The sequence below is a fragment of the Labrus mixtus genome, chromosome 9 (genome assembly GCF_963584025.1).
Source record: "Labrus mixtus chromosome 9, fLabMix1.1, whole genome shotgun sequence".
Taxonomy (NCBI): domain Eukaryota; kingdom Metazoa; phylum Chordata; class Actinopteri; order Labriformes; family Labridae; genus Labrus; species Labrus mixtus.
In genome coordinates, this window is record NC_083620.1 from 5827424 (window position 1) to 5853718 (window position 26295).

Consider the following 26295-nt stretch of genomic DNA (forward strand, 5'->3'; position numbering starts at 1 on the left):
GATTATAGATTTTGCGTCATGATCTTTAGGGGTCATCTCTGCTTCATTTGATAATTGTAAGGCAACAGACATGTCAGTGTTGGATCTCTTTTAGTTTTGTGGATAAATCTTGGTATCAGACGATCAGAAAATGAATAGATAAAAGTTATGATAAAGCTCTGTAACATTTTCATCAGGAGTCATGTTTGTTTTTTCACCTGAGCATCAACTTATCTACACTTCAACTGACCTCCATGTGACATTTCACTCATTACCAGGTAAATTCAATCACTTGTCTGCATGTCACCGTCTTATTTACAAACTGAATGTCACACAGTGATTTATTGGTTAAGGTGGAGCCTGACCTGAGAGAGCCACTCTTCGTCCTCCTGGCCGCTGTGATCCGACGCCAGGCTGTCTGACGACTCGTGACGTGTGATTGGTCCTGGGCTTCCTGGAGGCATCGCTGAGAGAACGCACACACAGAAATAAATGATGAGTTGATGTGGCACAGAATGATGACTTCTGATATTTTGACACTGATCATTTTTTGTTGCCATCATGAGTTTCAAACCAGAAAGGTTCTTAAAAAAAGTCTCCTAAATTCAAGTATTCAGTGTTTCCTACATTTTTGATATGCTTGAAATGTGTAAAAACCTCCAATGTCATAAAATATGACAGTGGTGCAGCTTTAAGAGAGAAATGTCAGTGAGTTAAGGCTGTCAGAGCAGTCAAAGCAGGCCAGTCAATCCCATATAACCATTAACTATTAACTTAAATCAGCCCGTGAAGGAAAATGGTAACTGACAACTAGTTTATTAAAGTGTGTTAGAGTCATTAGACTTTAACTGATATGCTCTTTGACAGTCGATACCAATACATGAGGGCTGGAGAAAGTGGCAGTAGTTATTTCAGGAACAGGTCATAGTTTGCACAAACAAAAACTGTTGAGAATTATTTTTATTTTTTTTGTCTCACTTGGGCATATTGTGCGTGCCAGTGTGTGAGAGAAAAGCAAGTGTAGGGTAAAGTGAGTAAGAGAGAGCGAGAGAGAGAGAGAGTCCGAGGGACAGATGGAGTTCTCGCAGGCTTGAATAAGCAAGCGTGGAGAATGAGGCCTAATGTGTAGAATCAGTCCTCTCTCTGTCTCCCCACCTCGGGCATGAAGCTTGTTTAACACAGAACAGGCTAATAAACTTGTCAGGTCCACATCTGGAGCACAGGAGGGGCTCCCGTCTTCATCACACTCACTCTCTCACACACACACACACACACACACACACACACACACACACACACACACACACACACTTAAACACACGTGCCAGGTGTTCATACAGCCCTGATGGAGGTGGTTTGGTGTTTGACGCCTCTGTTACAAACGTCACATCAAACCCCCACCTTCACATTACTCACTATATACACCTGATTCTGGAGTGCACCTCACTGTGTTTAGAAATGTGGAAGTAGAAAGGAGGAGCAACAAGGACTGCAGAAGCTTAAACATGCAATACAAGAAAAAACTAACAAAAAGGCATCAGACAAAGTTGGGAATTATGATTATAAATTAGAGGTTCTTCATTTAACAGGAGAGAAATGTATGAAATATAAGTTACATTTTTTGAAAATAATTGCCATTATTAAAACATCCTTTAGCATGACACAGGTTGGACTGAATGAAAGCAGAGTACAGAAAAAATGGGAAAAGAAAAAGAAGAAATGATATCCTGATATTTAAATGCATGATGCATATCTAATAGCATTTCTATTGACCACACTTTGACATCAGGTAGTCAAAAAAAATGTTACACTTTGATGAATTTTCAATACCACATCTTTTAAAACGATGCAATCTGTTATTTTAATGAGTGAAAGTGTCCAAAAGTTAAGTTTTTAAAGAAGCTTTAAAAAAAATAAAATAAAGATCTTCAGTTAAATTTTCAACTCAAACTGTCCTGAGAGATAGAGATAGAGATAGAGAGAGAGAGAGAGAGAGAGAGATACAGAGAGAGATACAGAGAGAGCGGCTCTGCTCCGTTCAGATTCACAGGTTGGCAAACACTGACCCTTCTCACGTCCTGTTGGCATCTCTTAAAGACAAAAAAGTTAAATGTCTGTTTCTTATGAAGACACAGAGCGGAAGACGTGACCGCAGAGGAGAAACTGTCTCAATTGCACAAATACTCTTGGCCCCGGCACTCTTCCATGTGTTTGAGAAATTTCAACAGTGTGGAGGAGTTCTTGCACCTTTTGTTAATTAAAATCAAGAGATTACACAATATGTGCCTGGGACTTTTATCATTGTTTCCATGGTATCAAAATTGTTTGATTTTTACAAGTATCATCAAAAATGGTAATGCCTGGTATCATGACAACCCTCAATTTGACTTATAAGGTTCGACACAGCAACCTGATGTGTCTGGAAAATGACCAAACAGCCTAATAATGTAGTCCTTTATTTGACTTGTTTAAATTATTATAACTGTGATTAAGGTGATTAATTGACTCACGTATGTAATTTGAAGCAGAAAGGGTCTAAAATACACAATCACAGTAAAGTCTGCCAGCATATTGTCAGTCAGTGAGCTGAACAGAGAGTCGGATGCACTTTCTGCAGAAACCAACGCTGTAACCACAAAACAACAGAAGTTAAAGTTCCCAGTTATTTAAATAAGTGTTAGAAATAAGGGGGAGACCTCTGTGGATAAAGGAGCTCGTGGTGAAACACTGGGATGAAGAACTTCAAAGGGTCATTTTAAAACAATGTTTATAAAGTTGGCAGCCTGACATGCTGTTGTTCCTGCAACAGATCATCCAAAAAACAAAAGAGCAGAAATACCAGCCGAGTGTGTTTTTAATGCGTTTTAAGGAGCTGCCCCATTAAAGAAAATCTGGATAAAACATAAAGTACCAGCATGGAAAGACACCACTAGTTGTGAGTGGAAAACTATCTTTCTAATCAGGGTTCACACATATTTGCTCAACCCACAAATATGGTGCGGAGGGAGTGCAAGCAAGAGAAAGTGAGGCAGAGAACGGTTCTCATGCCGTTTCTAAAAATCAAAGACAGAAGAACAAAGCCTGTGTTGTGTTACTTATTAAACAAAATCACAACTCCCTCACTTCCTCCCACTGCCTTCACTCCCACTGCTCCCACTCTCTCTCCTTGCTCTCTGACCCTTGGGGCCAATAGCTGTTCTCTAATTAATTATTGATGTTCTGAAGCAGTTGGTGGACTGGCTGGATCGAGTTTCCTGTGTGTGTAGGTTTGTGAGTGTGTGTACGTGTGTGTGTGTGTTTGTGTGTGGGAGGGACTTCCACTGGCCGGAGTCACAGCCAGGCTCCGGTGTAGAAAGCTAGTGGTCATCCCCACGGGTCAAGCAAAGAGACAAAGAGGCATCCCCCTCCTCTGTGCGTGAGTGTGTGTGTTAGTCAGAGTGCACGTCAGGAGCCAGACTGACCCCGGCAGTTACAGTCATATCTACTCGTCTTTAGTGTCCGGCCAGCCAGACACTCGGCCTTCTGCTTTTACTGCGCTCATTACTGGCTCTTAAGAGACAGAGAGTCAATGCAATTTCACAGACGGCTAATATTTTAAGTGCAAACTTATTGCAACAGAGTCTGAATGTATGGCTACATGCACAGTTGTTATTGACAGTTTTAAGAAACATAAGAGAATAAGAAATGTGTCCCTACTGAGAAATTCTCATTTCAAAGAACACATTTTAATGTATGATGTATGTTGACCTACTCTTGATGTAAGATGTAGGAGAGATATACTTTGATCCCATTCTTCAGTGCCATTTGTGGTCACTGTTATGAATATTTGGACAATTTCTGATAAAACTCAGACACAGCATGACCGAGAACATACATTTGATTGTAAGCCTTTCGCATGCTTATGACAATAAAGTGCAGCTAATCAGATTTTTAAAAATAAGAATAATAATCCATGAATTTCAAGGTTTGTGTGATGTCAAAACAGGACACAGCAAATTTGGTATTATTATTATTATACAGTATTATTTTTACAAAAAATGAGTGTTATTATCTTGCATTGTAGCAGTCACTTGGTAAACCATACAGCTATAATGTTCCAATGACTTTTATTACAACAATTTGTGTATACTCTGTTAAAGGCTGACCTTTGTCATTTTACATCGCAGCCAAGCTTAAGCTAGTTTTTTTTTTTCTCTACATCTGATAAGCAAACGTATATGGACTGAGACTTATGCCCGTACTCTGCGTTCATACTGTCCATATTTCTACCATGCCATCAGAAATCAGGGGGCAGTGTGGAGCGGTGTAGCCAACAGTTCAAGCCAGACCACTAAAACACAACGAAGAAGAATTCTTTGGAAAATGGCAAACTTTTTGAGGAAAGGTTGTGCAAGTTGGTTACGAACAATAAACATATTATGTTAACTCAGTCGGGACAGACACGTACAGCAGAAGAGCTGGGTGGAGATCAGATTGGAAAAGAATGTCAGGTTACGGCAATGAGAGAGAGAGAGGAGTGGTCAATGTGAGACCACTCCCTCTAGTGGTTGCACTTATTTGCCGTCCATCCCAACGTATAGGACACGTGGGAGTATATGGCTCGTAACAGTTATAACATTTTAAACATAAGTATCTATTTTCATACATAAAGGAAACAAAAAAATGCCTTAAACCTTCTGAAAGCAAACATCTAAGTTTTGGATTTTATGTATGATTTTTTTCCCTTGCTTTGAGACTTTTTCTTCTGCCTGTTAATTGAACATTTTCTGCAAAAGAACAAATTTTTGGACTCCGTTGACTTGCCATAGCAGGGAAATGTATTTCCCAATTAGTAATCTTGGGTCCTTCTCTTTATAACCCTGATGATTCTGCATTTTCATACCCACACAAGCAGAAAAAACAAGCTTGCCCACACCGTCCAGGAACAGAGTCGTCTGTGTCAAAGTCTTTATTGACTGTGGAGAGAGGAGGTGTTGTGCTGGGCTGAGGTCCGGTAGCCGGTGGCCTGTTAGCCAGAGCAGTGAAGCAGGGAGTCAGAACAAGAACAAAGGCAGCCTGGGTATTGATGTAGCCCGACCTCCCGGGGCCTTGGGCCAGGGGCCGGACAGGCCGATCTCCAGGGAGAGATAAGGGGCTAACAATCTGATGGATCTGGAGAGCTGGCTGCACAGTGCACAGTCGTCTTGTCTGGACTGTTTGCTCTGTTCACCTTTATCTCTTTAATTTTTTTTAAAGATTAATTTTGTTTGTCCTTTATTTTTCCTTTGACCTGTCTCGCTTGGTTGCCAGACATTTCACTTGCTCAGCTCCCTCGCCAGCGCTCTACCTGTCTCTCTTCTCACTTTCCTCTCTTCTCGCTTTCCTCTTGCTCTGGCAGATAGATGCTGGCACGCTGACAGACTGGGATAGCTTAGTCATTATGTATCATTCAAGGCGTATTTGACTGACAGCTCCCTCATTCAGCCAGCGCTACACTTACCCCATCCTTTCTCTGCCTCTCTTTGATTACTGACCCAGTGATGGCGCCATGGTTTCTCTTTACCAAACGCCTGATGCTCCAAAGCCTTCACTCTGGCCCCTCTCTCGGAGCAATTAGATCTATTGACGAGGCAACTGTGGCTGGCCTGTCATGGGCCTCAAAGTCCCAAGAGAGCAGCCGAGCCAGCCAGTCAGTCAGTCTCCACAATTAGCACATTATATGACAGGTAAGGAGGGGAGGGCCGCGGCCAAAAAGCATAGCCTCTGTTACGCCGCCATCACCAGGCTCAGCGGAGCCAGCCAGAAATCCAGGTGGTAAATTATTCACCGGTTTGTTTGCATCAGAGCAACTCTGCGGTGAGGGGAGGAGGTGTTAGAAAACAGACTGCGGACAGCTAGATAAATATTACTCTGACAAAAATCATAGCAGGAAAAATCTACCTTCAAATGCAAGTAATGAGGGTTGGGAAACCTCACATTCATCAAAGTATAAAGCCTGTTATGATAGGGATTAGAGCAGTCTTTCTGTTATTTCCCAGCTCCAACACCTTAAACAAAAAGAAAAAGGGGCCCATTGACACTCACACAAAGGTGCACAGACATGAATCCTGTGGTTCCGCCTACAGGATTCCCTAAACACTTAAAACTTGGCTTCACACTGCTTTAATAAAGCCAGATCATACTACAGTATCTCCTCTGTTTGTGAGTACACTGTATAATGTCTTTCTCCTTCTTATCTCTCCAAGGCGGTGCTGCATGTTGCCGTCCTCTGCTAGCCTGAGTGCTGCCAATAGCTGCTCCAGATGGACAGGTGGAGATAGTGACCATGAAGTGGCGCCACCGCTGCCTTTTATCATCCCGTCCTGGAGGCTCCGGTCTGGCCTGACCCCGGCCCTTCCTCTCCCCTTCCTATTCCATTCCCTGCATGCTGCATTTTTAATCAGCCTGGGTCATCCAATATAGAGCCACGAGACCGGAGAGCACGGCCTGTCAATCAAGCGCTGCCACCTCTTTGTTTGCACCACCTTTTTAGAGACGCTGTTTTTGTTGGACAATTAGCTGAAGGGGATATTTTTACACATTCCTTATCAACACTTCAGTGCTTTAATTTCTTGTTGAATAGTAAAAAACTTTATTCGTCTTGTGTCCTCTCTTGGAATGGCTGTATCGGCAATTTAAATTAGACTTAGATGCAAGAATTTGTTCTGCAAGTAAGCACGCTGTCTTTTTCAGTTCCCTTTGCAGCTGCATGATCTTTATGCTCAGCAAGAGGCAGCTGGACGAGGGGCGTATGGCTGTGTTGTAATTCATCCTAAGGTCAAATTGACTCCTTCTCCTGGATCACTTCTCCGCTGAGCTGCCAAGCCCTGGAGGAAACAGCGGAGGAGAGGGGCTGGCAGGGGGGACGCCTGCTGAGAAACAGGATGTTGAGAGTCTGCGCTCGGGTGCAAAGCGTAGAAATGGAAGGTGGCGTTCCAAGAGCAGCTCAGTCGGTGTCGGTGGTGTATAGGACCCTGACCCCGAGGGAAAATGGCAGGAGAACAAGAAGTGGGTAGAGGGCTGAACAATTATGTTTATAGCGTCTTGACCTCATATTGGTTCACACTCGGTTGGTTTGGGGAATAGAAGAGCCACGGCGGTGTTAGCTGGCTATTGTTAATTGGATGTAAATGTTAATGCAATGAATCTCTCTCATTATGCAGCACTTCCACTGCCCATTCTGGCAGAGAGAATGGTGGAAAAAGCTGACGCCCGCGCCCGTCACCCCAACGTGTCCTCATCGCTCTGACACTAGGAGAGACCATTAGCACTAATTTGAGAAAATATCCTACCAGTTAGACCTGGAGCGCTACAGAAGTCAACGAGACGAGTGCAGAGATTAGGGTAAACACAGCCACCACTTGCCCTGGAGCAGCCGCAAGAGCTAATTACAGATTTTGTGTGTTTATAATTATGGAGTAGCTCAAAACGCCAGCCTATTCCAGGGGGTGGATTGATTCCGTGTGTGGCCATCCATGTGCACTTGCATTGGCTTTTTCCGAATTGGCCTTTCAGAGGGTAACCTAAAGTGCTCACTGCTCTGTACTTGTTATTGAATTAAAGAGAGTTTAGGGTGTCAGCTAATTGGTCAGAGTGCAGCATCTCATAGCATTGTGCTGGTACCCTGGAGCGGGCGTGTAGTGTGGCAGGCAAAGACAGACTCAAGGCGCAGAACAGAAAAAGTCTGATTACTCAGAGGATATGAAATGGTAAATGTGGGAGTGTCTTTGTCCGAACTCTTTGACAAAGGAAATGTTATGGCTGCTGACTGGAAAGCACTTTCCTCAGCATGTGGCAGCAATAAAAGGGCCGAGGAGTGGCTTTCAACACAGTCAACATGAAAAAGTCAGCAGGGATTAGGGGTCACCCCCTTGTCTAATAATGCATACAGTACACAGAAAACATGTATGGTTGTATTAGCCTGTATTGGCAAAACACACACAGACCTACTATCTATAATGCATACATGTTATAGAAAAACATGATGCAGTTCAGGTCGGTCCTCCAACAGAATCAACGCCATACATACCTCAACTTCTCTTTTCATATCAAAACACTTCTTTTTGCAAGTAACAATTCTCCAAGATAATTCAACAATGGTGTATTACTCCAGATTCAATTTAATACTCCTCCTCTTGTATTACATTTGGAGTTAGTATTTTTTTTAAAAACAGCAATTGGTGAAAAATGTCAGCAAGTAATCACAATTGAAAGCCAACAAAAACTTAAGATAATGAGAGAACAATAATTTGCAGAAGTGATAGATGAATTTGAAAAAGTAAGTAATCTATTGGGGCAATTCCAAAACGTTTTGCACTCATTAGACATTTAGACCCTAAAATGTAATATGCCATCATAATAATAAGCCAAATTATTGTTGGATTTTTTTATGCAACAGAAAGTGTGCTTCTGTTCTTATTATGTGATATGAGGCCATACATGAAGTTTTTTTTTTGCAGCGATGTATACTGCTGTTTTCCACATTGTCGTTTTTTTATTTTAAAAAAAGTTAAACCTTATTGACTTTGAAATAATGAAACCACCCCAGGTCTGCACTTTATTTCTCTGATGCTCATAGGTGATTTAAAGGCAGTTGAAAAGGAAATGTTTGCACAGAAATGTCATACTATATGAGGACTAATCTAAACAAATGTACACTCGATGAGGTACCATGAACATGATCTTAAAGCCCCCATTATTGTTTGCTTGTGGTATCATAATGTTTCCTTATTATCAGTAACTCAATGAGCTGAAACCTGAAACACATGTTCACTTCAAATCGAGCTGCCTTGAGTGCATCTGCATTGATTTACATCTTTAAACAGACTTAATATGCATTTATGCTTCCCCAGTATGAAACTTTGCATTTTTACAAAAACACAACGTGATACTATGAATGAACCAAAGAACACAAAAAGAAGGAAAGAAAAAGATTTGTGTAAGACTTACCAGCCAGGAGACACTGATAGTACTGCACCAGGTCTGAGGCCAACACCAAGGGGTGGTTGGAGTTGAAGGGTGGCTGCAGCTCGTTCCACTGTGGTGTTCTGCTCCAAAAAACAAGAATAAATAAATGATAAACCAACCGTGAAACTGACCAAATCGAGACCCTTTTTTCGACAAGTGGTCAACACAGTATTACCTGGCCAGAGTCCAGCAGGCCCTGGGACAGGTGCTGAGCTCCAAAGGTGTGTCATCGCTGATCTTTTGAGCAGTGCTGAGAGGCCGAGGCTCCAAGACATGCTCCACTAAGTTACCATAGCAACTCAAGATGTACAATGAGTCCACGACCGACTGCCTGGATTGATCTGGGAAGGAACATGTCGGGAGAGATGTTTGTACTTTGACAAGATTAAAACAAAAACTGTTATCAAAAGCACCTGTGGGAGAGATCTTACCTTTCTCCCGTTTCATGTTGGAATTGCTGATGAACCAGGAGCGAGACGAGGCAAAGATGGCGGCCACGCAGAACTCTCCTCCGCTGGACTTGCTCGGGGAGATCTGCGGCGGGGGTTTTGCTTTGCTTCAGGAGGGAAAGGAGCACAATGTTCAGACAGAAAAGTAGAGGAAGAACTGAACTTTTCAGTAGTATCAGTGGTAGCAGTAATCTCCTCATCAATGGCCTTCTTGTATTCATTTCCAACATCATCGTTACTAATTTATCTACTATTTTATTGACAATATTATGGAATACAAAGCACCTTTCAGAAGAAGTATGGACATTTAAAGAGTGTGATTCATGGAAGATTACAACAAGAATCTGACAAGAGGTGATGACTGTCAACAGTAAAACACAAGAAATACACCTTGGAGGAGAGTATAATATAAACCAACACATCTGTGAACAGGGATCACATACTTTATATACGTGCTTTGCATGCAAGGAGCAAAGCAAGGGGGGGAATTCAAATGACTGCAAACAAAACATTCACCTCTGCAGAGAATGAAGAGCAAATACAATCCTGCTCCACCACAAATGTTGATATAGAACTACAAAATGCCCAATTGCTGGATTGTAACGTTTATACAACCCGGCCATCATCCGAGATATTTGTTGGGTGAAATAGTGAGTTATGTGACAGAGTATCCATACAGAAGAACGTGTGGTCCCTCCATAAGACAAATACTGCCTCTGTGTCGTAGGTTTTAATCATCTCTAGCTTTCCTCTTGTGCAGTATTTTGCCATATCAACCACAGATCAGTAGCATGAATCAGTAAAAACAGTGTTTGTCTTTGTGTGAGCTTTCTGTGCCTGCATCTAATGTCTGTGCTTTTTCTAATCTTTGATTGTGAAGCACTTTGTGACGTCTGCTCTTGAAAGGTGCTGTATAAACAAACTTGACTTGAAAAAATATTGTCTTTACTTTTATTCTCAAACATATCCATAAGAATAGGAATTCAATTGACTGAGTTTTTTAGTTTAAGCCGAGTTTTCACTTCGACTTTACCCAGAATCTTTTCCTGCCAGCATCCTAGTAAGGCTTCTGTGCAAAGTTGGAGTGAGCCAATGTGAGAACGCAGCAGGTAATAATCAGGAAAATTCACCACAAGTGAGTGGTAGGGGTCTATATCTTGCAAACCGTAAATGATATGGGCATGATCACCTTTGTCTGCCACTTCTGGGTCGTTCTACTTACATCATGTACCTCCCACCTCCCCTCCTGTCTGACAGTAACTGACTCCCACTGTGAGCTGTATGTCTGAACAACCAACCCAGGAAGATTTTAGGGGGCGGCATGCCTGACATTTTTGGGACATTTTCAGGAGTGCATACTTGACAGAGAGAATGGCTTTAATGATTAATTTTATTTTAAGGAAATTAAAAGCCATGAATGTTCCCTAAATGACATGCCTGTCTCAATAAATGGCATGGACCAATAAACCTTGCAATCTCACTGAGGAGACAGCAAGGATTTTTTTAGAAGGAAAAAATAATCTGCCGAATACAGCATCCAAGTCCTCTTCTCTGGCTGTCTCACTTCATGTTGGCCACAGAAGAGAATGTATTGGTAGTTCTCGGATTATTCAGTATGTCAGGACTGTTAGAGGAGAATCGGACACAGAAAGAGGTTTCAGCTGTAGCGGTGCGCCCCATATGGAAATGATCAGAGAACAGTAGCGAGGTCTGGTATTATTGTCCAGCTTTATAACCAACCTGGACAGTAAAAAACGGTCACAGCCGATCAGGCACAAGGTGGACTAAGGGTTCGAAGACTCACTGCGGGGTCACACCCTCCCAGAGGGAGGCTCAGCCTTGACCTCTGGAAACCAGGCTGGAGTGGAAGTAACACACATGCTTTAGTCCTCACTTATTTGTTGTGAAAAAGAGCTAAAGAGACAAACTGTTGCTACTTCATTTGTCTATGTGTTGAAAGACGGCAGAAAGGTTTATGTTTCCCTGAATATTTGAACCATAAAAGCTGGGGATACTGATATAATTTACACACTTGTTGGTTATGCATTTCATTTTTTAAGAGCTGTGGACAGGCTCACTTGATTTTAGCTCACTTTGACATACAAGCTGCAGATCCACTTTTGAAGATTTTGGTTGAAATTGTCTTTAGGTCCTGACAGAAATTAATAACTCATGTGCTCTGAAAAAGGAACGAAGGAAATCCGTCATCTGTATCAGTTGTAAGCTGTAAAAACTTCGACCAATGTCTGCCAAGAAATACCAATCTGATGAACCAATCAGACGCCTCCCTGTCTCCCTGCTCGTTCTCTACTTCTTGTGTGCACGAGCCCACACTCAAAGCTCGTCATCAATGACAGAGTTTATACTGTGAGTTTGTCGTTGGCCGTTGTGAGTAGTGAAATAGTCACGTTGTTTAAGTTTAGTGCTAACTTACCACTAAATGAGAAATGTAATGACTTTTAAACTAAAAACTATGTGGGTAGGCTGCAGTTCAACAGTAATGCTTGTCGAGGGATACTTCTTGTCCAGTAGTTTAGCTAAGTTTCTAAGAAACAGGTGCTGAAAGACCTATAGCTGGTAAAACTCTCTTTCAGTTGCCTCCCTTCAGACTGTCAGCACCTCATAAATTACTCCCTGGATGCACAGATATGTTGATGTCTTTGTTTGGCTAACACCGTGTGAAAGAGGGATCAGAAAAAAGGAAGTGGTGAAGGTAGTCCGAAGAAAGGCCTCTGGACAAGTTTCATAGCTTGTATTTATTAGTGCTGGGTCAAGGGGAGAAGGCTGAATAACCAAATATCCAGAGTAAGCCCTGTCTGTGAAAGGAAGATGGAGGGGGGAGATAAAGTCACACTCAGGATATTGCTTTGGCTAAGACCAGGGTGCCCTTGTCTACTCCTCCAAGCTCTTCCTCAGGCCTATTCATTTGCCAGTGTGAGGAGAGGATAAAGAATTTAACAAACAGATCCAGTGAGCGATCTACTGGAAACCTTTTTTTTCCCCCAGTGCTTTTACAACTTTCTTCTGCATTGCAATATCTACAATCCTGGAGGGGGGTTGGGGAAATCCAAAATCAAGGACAGTGGGAAGACAAGGCACACAAATGTCTTTTAAACTTTTAGGAAACCTCCTGTGACCAATGACTGAATCTGCCAACAAGCTAGTGAAATGCTACGCTCACAGGAGAAACAATGGAAGACATCACATAACTTTCCTCCATTGCTTAAAGGAAGGGAAAGTATTCCTGAGTTCTGCAAAGTTAATCTCCTTCCTTAGTCAGGTAATCCATGTCGAAATGTTCCATCTTGGGTCATCGGATAGCCTAGCGGTTTTGTTGCATACCCCATGTACAGAGGCTACAGTCCTTGTTGCAGCGACCATGGGTTTGAATCTGACCTCGGCCTTTTGCTGCATATCATCCACCAGTCTCTCCTCCAAACATTCCCTGTCTCTCTTCAGCTGTCCTATCCAATACAGGCAAAAAAAAAAAAATCTAAAAAATCTATTTTCATTGCTTCAGTGGTTGACTGGTTTCAATGCTGACCGAAATAAACCACAAAGAAACTTATACGCACTACAATATTCAACATTAACAATAAAATAAAAAATGGTGTATTGTCTTTGAGAGAGAATGACAAGACAGAGTGGAAGTACTGACAAGAGACAGTAGAGATTTGGAACCATTAGGAAAGGATGGACTAGTCTAGTTTATACCTGCACAGAGTTTACACCGAACACACAGATCCAGTCTAAGGGCACGTGGAGGTTGAAGGATATAAATGTCATTACATTATTTTAAATCCTCCTTTTCCTCTAGATCTCACTTGAAGAGGCTCAAAATTGTTGATGTTTCTGCTTTTATGTCAGTGAAGCAGCGCAAAAGGACCAAATTCAGATTTCCATTCAGAGGATAATCATTTTATGTCGTGGATCGGTGGTGGTGGTGGGGATGGTTCAGTGAATGTCACCAATATGTAACCCAATATCAATAAATCATGAAATATAAATACAGAGAGATGGACCTGGAATCAGGCGGGAGGGAACGTCAAGAAACAAACAGCACATCTTTTTTTTTTTCTCTCTCTGCTCGCTTTTCTTTTTGCAGGGAGTGGAATCCATTTTCTTTGCAACTTTAATCCACTGAAGACTACTCACATGTCATTTCCACTTTTAATTTAACAAATGAGGACTCTTGACTGAGCTAATAGCTTTTCCTCAAGGGCATAATTCAATCTGCGACATCAACCATCAAAGTCCCTTCGCATTACTATGTCCGGGGTTAACGTGAGGCGCCTCCGAGGGGGGTTGGGGAGTCCGGTGGCAGCTTACATTTATTTCCGAGGCCCCTCGCAGTAAACAAATATGATAGAGCTCACATGAGCCGGCAAACCAGCGACAAAGAGCTGCACGGCTGTCGTAGCTCTGATTCTGGGCCACAAGGATCATCCAAAGAAAAGAGCCAGCATGAGGAGGACGAGGAAGGAAGAGAGAGAGAGAGAGAGAGAGAGAGAGAGAGAGAGAGAGAGAGAGAGAGGGCAGTCATGTGGAGGACACATCCTTCAACGTCACGTTTATTATTTTACAATAGCCCTCAGAAAAAAGGCAGCCTTGGGCTGTATTGAACACAGAACTAATGACGACCACAGGAGGAAACTTCAGTGAACATTGGAGAATGGGCATTAAATGTTCGAGACATTGAACAACTGTGATCCATACAAGCCGTGGAAACTTATTAACTGTCTGAAAAGAGAGCTAATGCTGGGACCACTGTAAACATATTCCTGCTTACATAGATCTTAAAACAATACCAGAATAGAATATGACTTTATTTGTTTTGGAACAGAAAGCTAATGCACATATTGTAAACATCTTGAAAATGCACAAGCGACGGGACGACAATGAATAGGGAAGATTCTTGTTTGCATGAAACTATTTCAATAAATAGAAAATAGAAAAAAACAACAGCTAGAAAATAACTTGCATAACTTTTAGGTCTGATAGGTTTAGAGATATGAAGCATAGAAGACATGACATCACAACAAGCACAAATACTAATGCAGACAATGCATTTATAAAAAATGTTAAACAATCAAAAGGCCTTTGCGTTTTGTTCAAATAAATTAAAATTCTCCCCACCACCCCAAGTACAGTGATATTTACATCTTGAGTGTTAAGAAATATTCTGCATGATTCCCAATGTCTATTTTGTTGTTTCAGATATTAAAGTTTCTAGGAATCTGAAGCATTTGGAGAAATGTGGAGAATAAGCAGAAATACCAAAGTTTGAATCCAAGAGTCTTTAAAGCAAGATAGTGCAAATAATAACATATACTTGTGTAAGTTTTATTTGATCAAAAATGTGTTGTTTAAAATACAAACGTAAAATGGAAATCTGAGAGCGCATGATGAAGCTCAAGGTATCCTGCAAAAGGAAACAAAGGAGGGCTCTGTTTCTCAAATGTGTACCTTAACTGGGTCCCACTGAGCTTTTAGAGGCTGAAAGCTGAAGCAGAAATTGGTGAATGAACTGTCATAGCTCGCGTCTCGAGACATACGCTGTTAGAGAAACAATATAGGTTCAACTAGCTCCAATTCGAGCGGAAGGCAGTTATTGTGAGGGTCAAGATTCCAATGCTAATGATGTGTACCTTTGAAAAGTATACGCTCTGAAATCACTAAGGGCCTGGATTAAGCGGGAGGTGGATGAAGACAGAGAGGAGGGGGGGGGGGGGGGCTTCAATTAAAAAGTATGAGTGACTGCCCACAACAAAAGACGAAACCCAAGACTCGGGGAAGGCACCACATGCTATTCATTTTCTAAAGTGAGTGGAGTCAACAGGGAGGAGCTGCAGAGCCAGGAAGGGAAAAGTTCACTTCACTGAGTCACTCAATCATCCCTCCATAAGTGACTCTGTCATAATGGGGCTTCTTTTTAAAAGCCTGTAAGCATCTGATTTCATGACATAGCGTTGACAAGAAACTTGGTTTCACCCCCCCCCCCTCACCCCGCAAGAACAAAATCCTTGAATGGGAAGATGCTGTGCCCTCTAACGTTTGATTTTCACTGAACTGCATTCAAAATGATATAGTGAAACATTTCGGTTTATGAGTTTGGAAACTTAAAGAAGTAACTGGTGATCTTTGTGTCTTTCTGTCAACGTCATCTTTTACTTAAGTTGTGCTCATGGTTGCGTACGTAATGTTTGCTTCATGATCAAAATGCAGATTGCAAAAAATCAAAATCACTGCCAATTCAACACAATTGTTAACTCTAGACACTTTACAAAAAGCAGGTAAAAGACCTTACTCATTGCTATATTACAAAGACCCAGATTTGAATGTTGTTTGTTTGACGCTGGCTGTGTAAACTACACTGGGTCTATTTATTTTTTATCATAAAACCACCTCAGTCTTAAGGCTCATAGGGAGATTGGTGAGAGTCCTCTATGGAACAATGAGCAGAAAGACTTTGAAATGCTGGGGCGCTGATGGCAGAGTTGTTGGTGCGACCCAGGTGTGGTCCTCCGGGCGGGCAGCCCGGGTTCAAATCCTACCTGTGGCTCCTTTCCCTCAAGTCATTCCCCACTCTCTCTCTCCCTACGTTCCCAATCTATCCACTGTCCCATATCTAAAATGAAGGCAAAAAAAGCTCCAAAATAAATCTTTAAAAAGAAATTAAAAATGAAATGATCTGTAGATCTGAGAGATATTTAAAGCATCTGAGAATAAATCCTCTGTTGGTCCTTCCTTTGAACAACCTCCTGCACATCACACACAGTCATTTGGCTTTTTTTTTTTTGACTACATAATTATTGATAAGTGCAGCTTTACATTTGGTTAAACAGTTTGAAATAAACACATCTTGAGTGAAAATAGAAATTACTCACATTTCCATACCAGCACAACACACAGTTCACAATAATACCAGAGTATGACATGGCACAATTACTGCGTGCAGAAACACATTGGCCAGGGAGGAAATGCAATCGGAGGGAGCTAAAAAAAAAGAAAGAAATCTGAACATGTGTTTAACACAAAGGTGTTATATTTGTAAAAATTAAATAAAATGTTGGGTTAAACAAAGCCAAAGTAAAATGTAATTTACCATAATGAAACATATCTCCTGCACTACACCCTGTGAATCAATATTAAAGCATGCATGCTTTTTGTTTGCACCTATCAAAAAATATATCTATCTCATATTAATATTTATTATATTGCCATTTTTTTCTGGTAAAATAAGATATATGCAAAACTCCACCCATTACAAATTAAAGGCTTTGCAAAAAAAACAGAACTGAAAAAAAAAAAAAGCCGATGACAAAATAAAAAACACTCCTCTTGGGGATTTTCCCCCCTGGAGGAATGAGTGCACAAACTCTGAGGAATGTGTTGAAAGTAAACCAGGAAACAAATGAGAGGTAAAGGAGGCGGGTGGTGAAGCTGTGGCGGAGGATACAGTTGCATGCTGCCGAGGGGAAAAGTTAAAAACTCACCATGGAGTTTTAATGGCAAAACATCCCGCCCCAAAGAGGTAGGGTCTTCATGAGAGGGGGGGGGGGGGGGGGGGGGGGGTGGTGAAGAGGGTGGGGGGAGGAGGGTGAAGGGGGGGGGGGGGATACAGAGATAGACGGAAAAAGCATTATTAAACTAGCACACTTGAGCAAACACACTTTTCACATTATATACTTTCTGACGTGTCTGTTTAAGTGCACGACACATCGGAGGCAGGAAGCCGAACGTCTGTGCGCTAAGATGGATTTGAAAACCTGCGGGACGGCTCGATGACTCATCTGCTCAAGCTGCTCCGTAAAGTGTGATACCATAGATTTGGCAGATGCAGCATGTCCACAGACTTTGTTCTTTTTTTTCTTCTTCAGACATCTGTCATGTTTTCTTTTCTTATTTCTCCCTCGCTTTAAAGAGAAATGGCTGCATTTTGCACAAACATGGAGGTCTGAATCCAACCGTGTAAATACAGCACGGAGAGAAGAAAACGATGGGAAACGCTTGTGATTGTTGAGATTGAGAAAGAAGAGTTCATCCGTTTTGTATAATAGCTGGGGACACCAATAAAACTAACAGCGCTCGGGCATTGTTGAGACAAGCAGTTGTGTGTTTGCATGTGCCATCTTTTTTTAGTGCAAGTGTGTATTTATGGCCACGCATTGTCTTGTGAACGCGCCTGTTTGGATGCAAGGGTGTGGGCAAATGTGTATCCACTGTGATTATGTTAACAAGAACACAGTGTGTGTGTGTAAGAGTCATCCAGAGTGTCTTTTGCAGGGTGTATTTCTGTCAGTTTGTGCGTGTTTCTAATGTTTACAAGACATTAGGAGTGGGAGTGTGTTCCTGTGTTTATCCTGCATGTCCAGAGATAGTGACAGAGCTCCGTAAACAGTTTACAGTAAATAAGCCTTTTCCCTGCAGCAATAAAGGTCCGATGAGACTGAACTCTGTCCCCCGCTAGCCAACCTCCTCGAGTCATGAAAAAACAGAATCCCCGGCCAAGTAAAGCACTCTGCAGCACTTCTTTATTTTATCGCTTTCGCCGCATCCGTCCGGGGCCCTCCCAACGATAGCACACAGTTTTCAATTAGTCTTGGTACATGGATGTGTAGAAAAATGTGACTCCAGGGGGGACGGGGAGAGAAACAATTTGCCCCGAGATGTCTCACTCCTGGAGCGCAAGTTGACAAATGAACATGCTGTTTGGTGTAATGGAGGCCCCTGGTAAACTGCCACTTATCAAAGAGTTGCAGAGGAGGTGGGGGGGGGGGGGGGGGGGGTGAATGGTCTCTATCAGGCCTGCTGAGCCCCCCCGCTCTGGGCCTCCAGCTGGGTAAATGGATGGACACCAGTGGGAGAGTGATGGGCGAATCGGGGGAGGTCTCAATGGGGGTAAGGCCAAGTGGGCTTTGGGGTTTGACAAGATGCTGCTTTGAATTTTTCTCCTCTTGGACTTATTGTTGGTTCCATTTATTGTTTGAAGAAAGTTTAAACACTGGGAACTTTCTGGCTTTTTGAGGCCTCCATTTAAATTCTGCTTAGATGTCACCTTGGTTTTTTCAGTTTAATTGTTACAGTAACAAAAGTCCAATTATTCTTATTATTAATAAGTTTTCTTTCCAATGAGGCCTTCAAGAGTCAGCAGCCAGTTTACTGTTCTTGAGAAATGTAACTTTCTCAGAAACCAGTCAATAAAGAGTTGCTGTAATCTAAGCAGCTGGTAAAAGAATCATGTATCGGCAGCACTCTGTCAGAACACTTCACCAGTGGTTACCAAACTTTTCCCTTGGAGCCCCCCAAAAAGCAGCAAAAATTAAAAGAAATTTGGATTGTTTTCATCAGTAACATGCCAAAAGGAAAGGCAGACACACTTGTTCTTAACAAAAGAGCTTTGTATAAACTATCCAGTAAGTGCGTCATCATTATTTTAGTTAATATGTAAAACTCTGACGTGAACAACCTCAGGGCCGACAAAGCCTTTTGCCCTCGAGATCTAGGTTGATAACAAATGCACTACACTCTATTGGGGATAAAAACAGTCTTCTTTTTTTTTTGCAATATTTCTGAGATAAAAAAAAATAATATTTTTACAACCTTGTTGAAGTGGAAGAGGAAATTCAGATAAAAGTCTTCATCATTTCTTCATCGTCTTCATCACGTCTTACTCTGTAACTTGTGCTTTCATTCGGTTGGACAGGCTAGATAAAACTACTTCTGCTCTTTGCTGCTCTGTTGCAGGAATAAAAAAAACCCAGATGATGCTCATTGGTTGATTGACTACTGCCTTTAGGAAAATCAAAAGTTAGAAAAAAAGCTCATTTTCTCAGAGATTTCTACAATCAGTTGAGACACCCCACGATGGCTTTAAGAAAGAATGCAGGTTGAAACACTACAGTCTATGTTTTTGCAGGAATATTTGCTCTTGAATCACTGTTACCCAAATTCACATCAGTATATGATTATTTAATTTGAATAAATATATTCTGGGTATCTCACTATGGTATAGTAACACATCTCTGATCTGAGTCCAACTGGAGGACCGTAGCTTTGATGCATGTGACCCTCATTATTCCCTCCACAAGTTTTCAGTTTGGGTCCACTTGAAACTCTCAACAAAAATGTATATTTACATATATCTGAGTTAATATTTCCCCATTCTTTTGTTTCAACTGCTACAGTAACTATTGCAAACCATAGCCAGCAAACAATTAATCTAAAGTTACATAAGAAATGTGTGTATAAAGTGAGCCGGTAGATTCATGAATTAAGTAAAGTGGACACTTGGAATGGACTACAATGCAGATGTTTCCATAAGAGATGAAACAAGCAGTGACTTCTACAGATGGGGTTTAATATATCTCATTCTCAATCTTTCAGTTTTAAAGGTGATTTACTGTTACTTGCACAAAAAAAAGACTCTGTGTTCATTGTTTGAAGTGGTTCATTATATAAGCTGAGATGTTTTTTTTTATGCTGCAGACCATACCGATGCGTTGTTATATCAAACACGTAGCATTTAAGCTTGTGTCAAAAGTCAAATTGCACACTGCTGAGAATAAAACAACAGAATGAGGTCATGTTGGGAAAGCTGTCCGCGGTGTCGAGCTGGCAGTAAACAGTTCTGACCACAGTGTAGACAAAGACCGCCCGGCTATGTGACGCACAGGCCTGATCCTGCAGGTTTAGCGGGGAAGAGAGTCCCACGCGGGTCAGCGGCATGTTGGGAAACATCGGTGAAACATGGGTCAGTGGAGTAAAAGGGGTGCAAGACTGTGAGAGGCAGAGTTAGAGGAAAAGAGGGGCGGGAGGACGAGGGAGAGTAATCGACCTGTGAGGGCGGCGACCCCACTCCCGGAGAATAATTGTTCACACATTCATCTCTTAACCCGTTGGCCCTAATAGCAGCTCCGCCTGGGCCATTAAAAAGGAAAGGAAGTGAGGTGATTTGTGCAAATGCTTTACTTGCTGCCATGTGACGCTGGGCATTCTTAAAGCCCCTTTCTCGCTGTGCTCCCACTCAGGCTATGTAAGACAATGGCTCTTCAATGTGCCAGCTCTTATACACGTATTACAGTAATCTGAGGGCACATCTGCAGCAGGTCACAGGGTCTCGTTCGTTCTCTCGCTCTCTTCGTTACCTCGCCTGCACTCCGGCTGCATTTGCTTGAAAATGTCATCAGAGGGATTTAGTCGAGGGTGGTGTTTTGTTTTGTGTGCAACAATCTTTCCATTTGGATTTTCATTTGTCCGTGTTAAAGTCGGACTGTGTGTAGAAGGGGATAAGTGTGCAATAGTTTGTCTGCTTGCAAATCCCAAATTCTATCCCTGTCAGGCATTTTTGACAAGTTAAATCTATCCTTACACAACTCTGGTCAGTGTAGGGACAAGCCGACAGTCCTCGGAGCTGTTTGAGTGTTTCTCTCGTAATCTTTTTCACAGATTAACTTCTGACAGTAACATTTCACCAAGAGAGAATCCTTTGATTCTGTGTCTTTTTTTTTTTTCTTCTTCTCCGGGATTTAATTCAACTGGGGCCAACCTTGTGCCAAATATGGCTGACAGGAAACAAGAGGCCGGGTCAGAGCCGACACTCCTCTCCTTGTTCAGGACTCCCAGGAGGCCTTGAGGACTAGCAGAAGCTTGGCTGTGCTTCTCTTCACTCTCTTCTCTGACCTGGCCTCGTCTGCAGGGGGGGGGGGGGGGGGGGGGGGGTTATCAGGCGGATGCTGAGACACATCCGACTGTAACCCCCCCACACACACATACACACAAATACACACACAATTTGACAACGGGAAAACCCTCAAATCTACACTGACAGAGAGAGTTAAGCAAGATCTTGTTGAGGTTTTCTTTGATGTTACAATTTTGAAGACAAACAGCAGAATTTTGCACATTGGTGGTCTGATAAGGGTCTACGAAATCTCTGCAGTGGACCCAGTCACACAAATGGGCTGAAAGCTTCATCAATGTGTGTGTGTGTGTGTGTGTGTGTGTGTGTGTGTGCGCGTGTGTGTCATGGCACAGTGCACACAAAGACAGCCTGGTAGAGAATGTAGGTTAAGCAGCTGGTGTGTTCCTCTGCCGCCCTGCCAACAGGGATCTGCTCATACAGGTGTAAATACAGCTGCCGGACACTCCTCTTTCTCTCTCTCTCTTTATAACACACACACATGCACACACACACACAAACACACACACACACACTCACAAATGTATAAAAAAGAGAGGGACTACTGTCTGCACAGACAGACAGATGGTGCCTCTGCACTCCTGTGCGAGTATAGCGTGAAACCATATGATATCACCCCCCACTCTAGGGGCCAAACCTGCTGCTTCACTCACTGTGTCAGCGTGTGTGTGTGTGTGTGTGTGTGATTTTGTGATTTTGGTGAATTGGTGCAGCCGTGTGCATGCAGGAGCAGGCCGCACAGCTGCATGTCCTGATGCATTAATACTGACGCCTCCTCTGGACTGAATGGATGCATGAAGGAGAACTGAAGCAGCCAAATGGCTCTCATAATGTCCTAAAGAGCTGTTGCAGCTGTTCCAGGGCCTTTACTGGGGATGTGTGTTGAATTCCTACACTAAAAAAAGCTGGCTTTGTTGTTATGTTTTACATTTTGTCAACAAACTTAAAAAAAACAATGATGTGATTGTTACAAGTATTCCTTGATGTCATAGAGCTCTATTGTTGTACACAGACGATTAAAACACATCAATGAACCGCTCTGGGTGACATTCTCCCATCAACACCCACATACAGCTCACAAAGGCCCAAAAACAAGTCCAAAAGAAACAATTGTATTGCGGTCATCTGTCAAGAAAAGTTGCATACGCACAATTTCCTCACGACTGAGGAGTGTTTGTTCAAAATCACCAACAGTTCAAGGAAAATGTCATTTTTTAAATGAAATAGGATATTGGACACATCTTGCTAAAATGAATCAAGCCACATACTTCTGTCCTGTCATGATTCCTTCTCTATAAAAACAGGATTCAGATCTTGTTTTGTCTGCACATTTTTCTTCACATTGACTTTTGAGTCTGTTTTCATGCTGAGGTGTTTGTTATTATATATATATTTATATATATATATATATATATAATAACTTGACAAACACCTGATTTTAAAGACTTTCAACTATAATCTACGACAGGGAACAATTGGTTTTAAACGTCATGAACAGTGAAGAGAAGTAACAATGTGCTGAGAGAGTACCACGATGTTGGCTTTGGTCTTTCCTTCTGGCTCCCGTTGAAGCTAGAAAACGTTTCACACGGAGGTGCTGTGTAACTGATACAGATTAAAAAACGCCAAATTCAAAATGGAAAAAGTGGAAAAAAAGGCATATATATATATATATATATATGTATATGTATAGGCAGGAATATATTCTCTTTATACTGAAACTCTGGATGAAGTCACAGTGACAAAATTCGGCTCTTTGCGTTCACTCATGCAGCTCACCATGAAAACTTCGGCAGCTTCTCAGCAGTTTTGTGCATGTGTGAAAGCACTATATGTGATGTATTGGCTCCATTTTCATAATGTTTACAGCAAAACTCAGCGACAGATGAGCAGTTTCTTAGAAGAGCGTCACCTCAAGATGTTGAGAGAAATGGAAGTACTGATTACTGTTTGAAACTGAGGCAAAGCAATCAATCTGAAGTGATCACGCCCTGAGGTTCACTGCCAATGACGATACAAAACTGAACTAAACCAGAGGTTTTGTAGCAACTGAAGTGGCGCTGAAAATGGAAGCAAATGATAGGTGCAAGGCAATAGGCAATATAAATAAAGGAAATTACAGGGCGCGACACCCAAACTGAGGCACAAAAATGGACAAATTAAGACACATTATAAACGTTCAGATCATCACAGGATTAAAAAAAAAAAAAGAAAACAAAGTTTTTATTTCATTGATAAAATGATAATCATGGCAGAAAGAACTAACCTGAGAGCTGTTATTGATGAAAAATAAAACACACCTATTTTGAGGAGCTTAGATGAAGTCAAATATTACAACTGCTATACCCAAATGCTAAACCACCAGGACCGGCGTATGATAACAAATGTCCCGTCATTATAGGAACACCACAGAAGCCCATAAGCAATCATGCATTTTACAAACCAAATGAACCAAAGAGGTGGTCTCAGTGAATTTGGAAGAAGTCCTGATGTTGTTTATGTTGACTGCATGTTCACAGCTGTATTTTCATCCCCACAGCTCCTTTATCAAATATCACAGAGGGGGAAATAAATCCCTCATCTACGTCTGTTTGGATCATTATACCATTCCCCATTCAAACAGGGCATGAAAATGACATTTAAATGAATTTATTGAAATCTGCCCATATTTATGGAGCCACCTGTACTCTATGTAAATGCACTTAGCAAAGGCCTGTAGTTGCTGATGTTCTTAAAGCTACATGATTTCAATGCATGGCATGGATCCAAGTTTAAAAAAAATAAAAAAAAGTGTGCATGAGAGCAGAGCTGCATGACTTTAAAAATCTAACTTGTTAAAACACTTGAAGGTCTTAGGAACACACTGCGTTTAATACGACTTCAATAAGATAGAAAACTTTAAGTGAGGTTTTATTTCTCTTCTCGATGCACATGATGTGTTTTATCGGTTTTCCAGAGAACAAGTATTGCGTGTGTGTTGTGCTTCATTACCCTATGCAAAAAGGTGGCGGCCTGAGACAAAAGGAGTCCATGAGCATCAGCTGGATGTGTGAGAGGAAAAAGCTTTGGCCTTCACAAGGCCACTGTTGACACAATACAGTGTTTTTATAGCGTGATGAATGGGGAAAGACAGCAAATCACAGACTGGAGGTACACATGTCTTACAGTGTGATTTAAATGATCCTCCACAGCAGCCAAACTGTACCTTTAGAGAGGTTTCAAAACAAACCTTTTACACTCAGCCCTGTGGACACAATATGTTTGAGAGGATCCACTTCGGACGGACATTATTATACAAAGGGAGTTGTTTTTTTAGAATGACTGAATTGACTGAAAGGACAAGAGTGTAGTTTATTTATTCAAATCAAAGCTTTTATATTTATCTAAATTGTGATACTACTGGAAGTCTGAGTCCTACAAAGAGCAGACCTGCAGTTGTTAGGAGTCGGTGGTTATATTATTAACAGAAACAGCTGCTCTGAAGCATCTCAACAATTACCAATATGTTTTAGGACTTTTATTGTACAAACAGAGAAGCCCATTCCTTCAGGAGTCATTTTAAAAGTATTTTATTAAACATCTTTAAAGAAACAATTCATTTAACTCTGTTTTTTTGAGTGAAAAATAATTTCATTATTGGTTTAAAACCATTGAAAACACATTATAACGTTGGTAAAATTGATGAAAAAAAGACACTTAAATTGTTATATAGTGACTAATTTGATGTGTTAATTTTTCATATTCTTCCGCGTTCATTGACAACCAAGCAAACTACATCTAGAGCTGAAGGCTTGTGTCCAGTAAACCTGAAGGAAATAAAGAACTTTCTAGTCTAAAAGGCCTCCAGTGTTTCCCCTATCATTTTATTAGGGGGGCGGCACGCCCACCCAACGGCCCCCCAACCCCCCTTGAAGGTTAAGTAAAAAAAATATATATATATATATATATATATTTATATATATATTTTTTTTAAGATTTATTGTTGGGATTTTTGTGCCTTTATTGTAGCAATAGGATAATGGATAGAGTCGGAAATCAGGGAAAGAAGTCATTTAAGGATACCTTTCTGATAGAAAAGGACAGCTGTCATTAAAAGTAACACATGAACACCAAGATTCCTTCAAGTGTTTGTGTCAGCGTGTCCTGTAAACCTAGGGGAAACACTGGCCTCCCTTGATTTAAAACGTGTTAATTTTAGCTCAAACCTCCAAGAGGCTGTGATTTAGTCACGGGTGAAGATAAGACATTTTGAGATATTTTAGGACCTTAGATTTAAATATCTAATTTGAGACTTTTTAAGAAGATGTAGGGGTCCCAGAACTGGATCATATTCTTTTTTTAAACTGGGACCAACAAATGACACTTTCATAGTGACAAGTGTCCTTCTAGAGACCTATGCTGCATGTACTTCAAACCTTGTGTTCCTGTGGAGTATGGAGGGAGAGGAGTGTATTTACTGGATGTGTGTGCGTGTGTGTGTGTGTGTGTGTGTGTGTGTGTGTGTGTGTGTGTGTGTGTGTGTGTGTGACCTACCCGGTGCGTTTGGTGATGGTGCCCAGGGTCATGGGCTGTTTGATCTGAGCCAGCGGCAGCACCACGGTGAGGCTGGGCAGCGGGGACAGACGCGGGTTCCCCATGTTGTTGTTGGTGAAGTTGTTGTAAGAATCCTGGCTGCTCAGCTTGGCTGAAGGCACACACAAACACACGGTGATTTAAGACATGATTCTTTTTTTATTTTATTTTATTTTTTCCAGTGAATAGCACCGGACGTTCCCTGGACAGCAAGGTCAGAGACATGGGAGGAAAAGGACCAAAGAATATGTGAATCAGGAGGTAATGGTGGTAATGGAGAAGACAGAGAATTACAATGTGAATACTGGAATAATGTTTTTATACATAATTCATCTTTCAGTGCTTAGAGGTTCCCTTTTTCAGCTCAGTGGCCTTTAAAGATGCTAATTCTGATGCTTATGCTAATTCTCAGTTTGATTTGAATTTGACTCATTCTCATTCTCTATAAGTTCAGCAGACCAAAGGACCTTGTTTACAAAAGCGATAAAGCTTTCATCCCATGAAAAAGTTCTGTGCATTATGTGTTTTTTCCCTCTACAAAACACTTACACACAAAACACACACACAAACACACGCACACACACATGGAAGTCCAGGTTCAAGGTCTCC

The 26295-nt window shown here is 41.5% G+C and overlaps 1 protein-coding gene across 3 annotated transcripts in view; it reads right to left on the reverse strand.

The window, feature by feature from the left end:
- bcas3 (BCAS3 microtubule associated cell migration factor) overlaps positions 1 to 26295 on the reverse strand; it is a 337447-nt gene that overhangs the window by 216717 nt on the left and 94435 nt on the right. For 2 of the 3 annotated variants that reach the window (XM_061046078.1, XM_061046081.1), the window contains exons 16-21: positions 25648 to 25798; positions 16910 to 16954; positions 9396 to 9520; positions 9140 to 9305; positions 8947 to 9044; positions 345 to 445 (exon numbers count right to left, since the gene is read on the reverse strand). In XM_061046078.1, the coding sequence (XP_060902061.1) occupies positions 345 to 445; positions 8947 to 9044; positions 9140 to 9305; positions 9396 to 9520; positions 16910 to 16954; positions 25648 to 25798 (686 nt within the window). The remainder of the gene's footprint in view (positions 1 to 344; positions 446 to 8946; positions 9045 to 9139; positions 9306 to 9395; positions 9521 to 16909; positions 16955 to 25647; positions 25799 to 26295) is intronic. The other variant, XM_061046080.1, reaches the window with a different exon arrangement.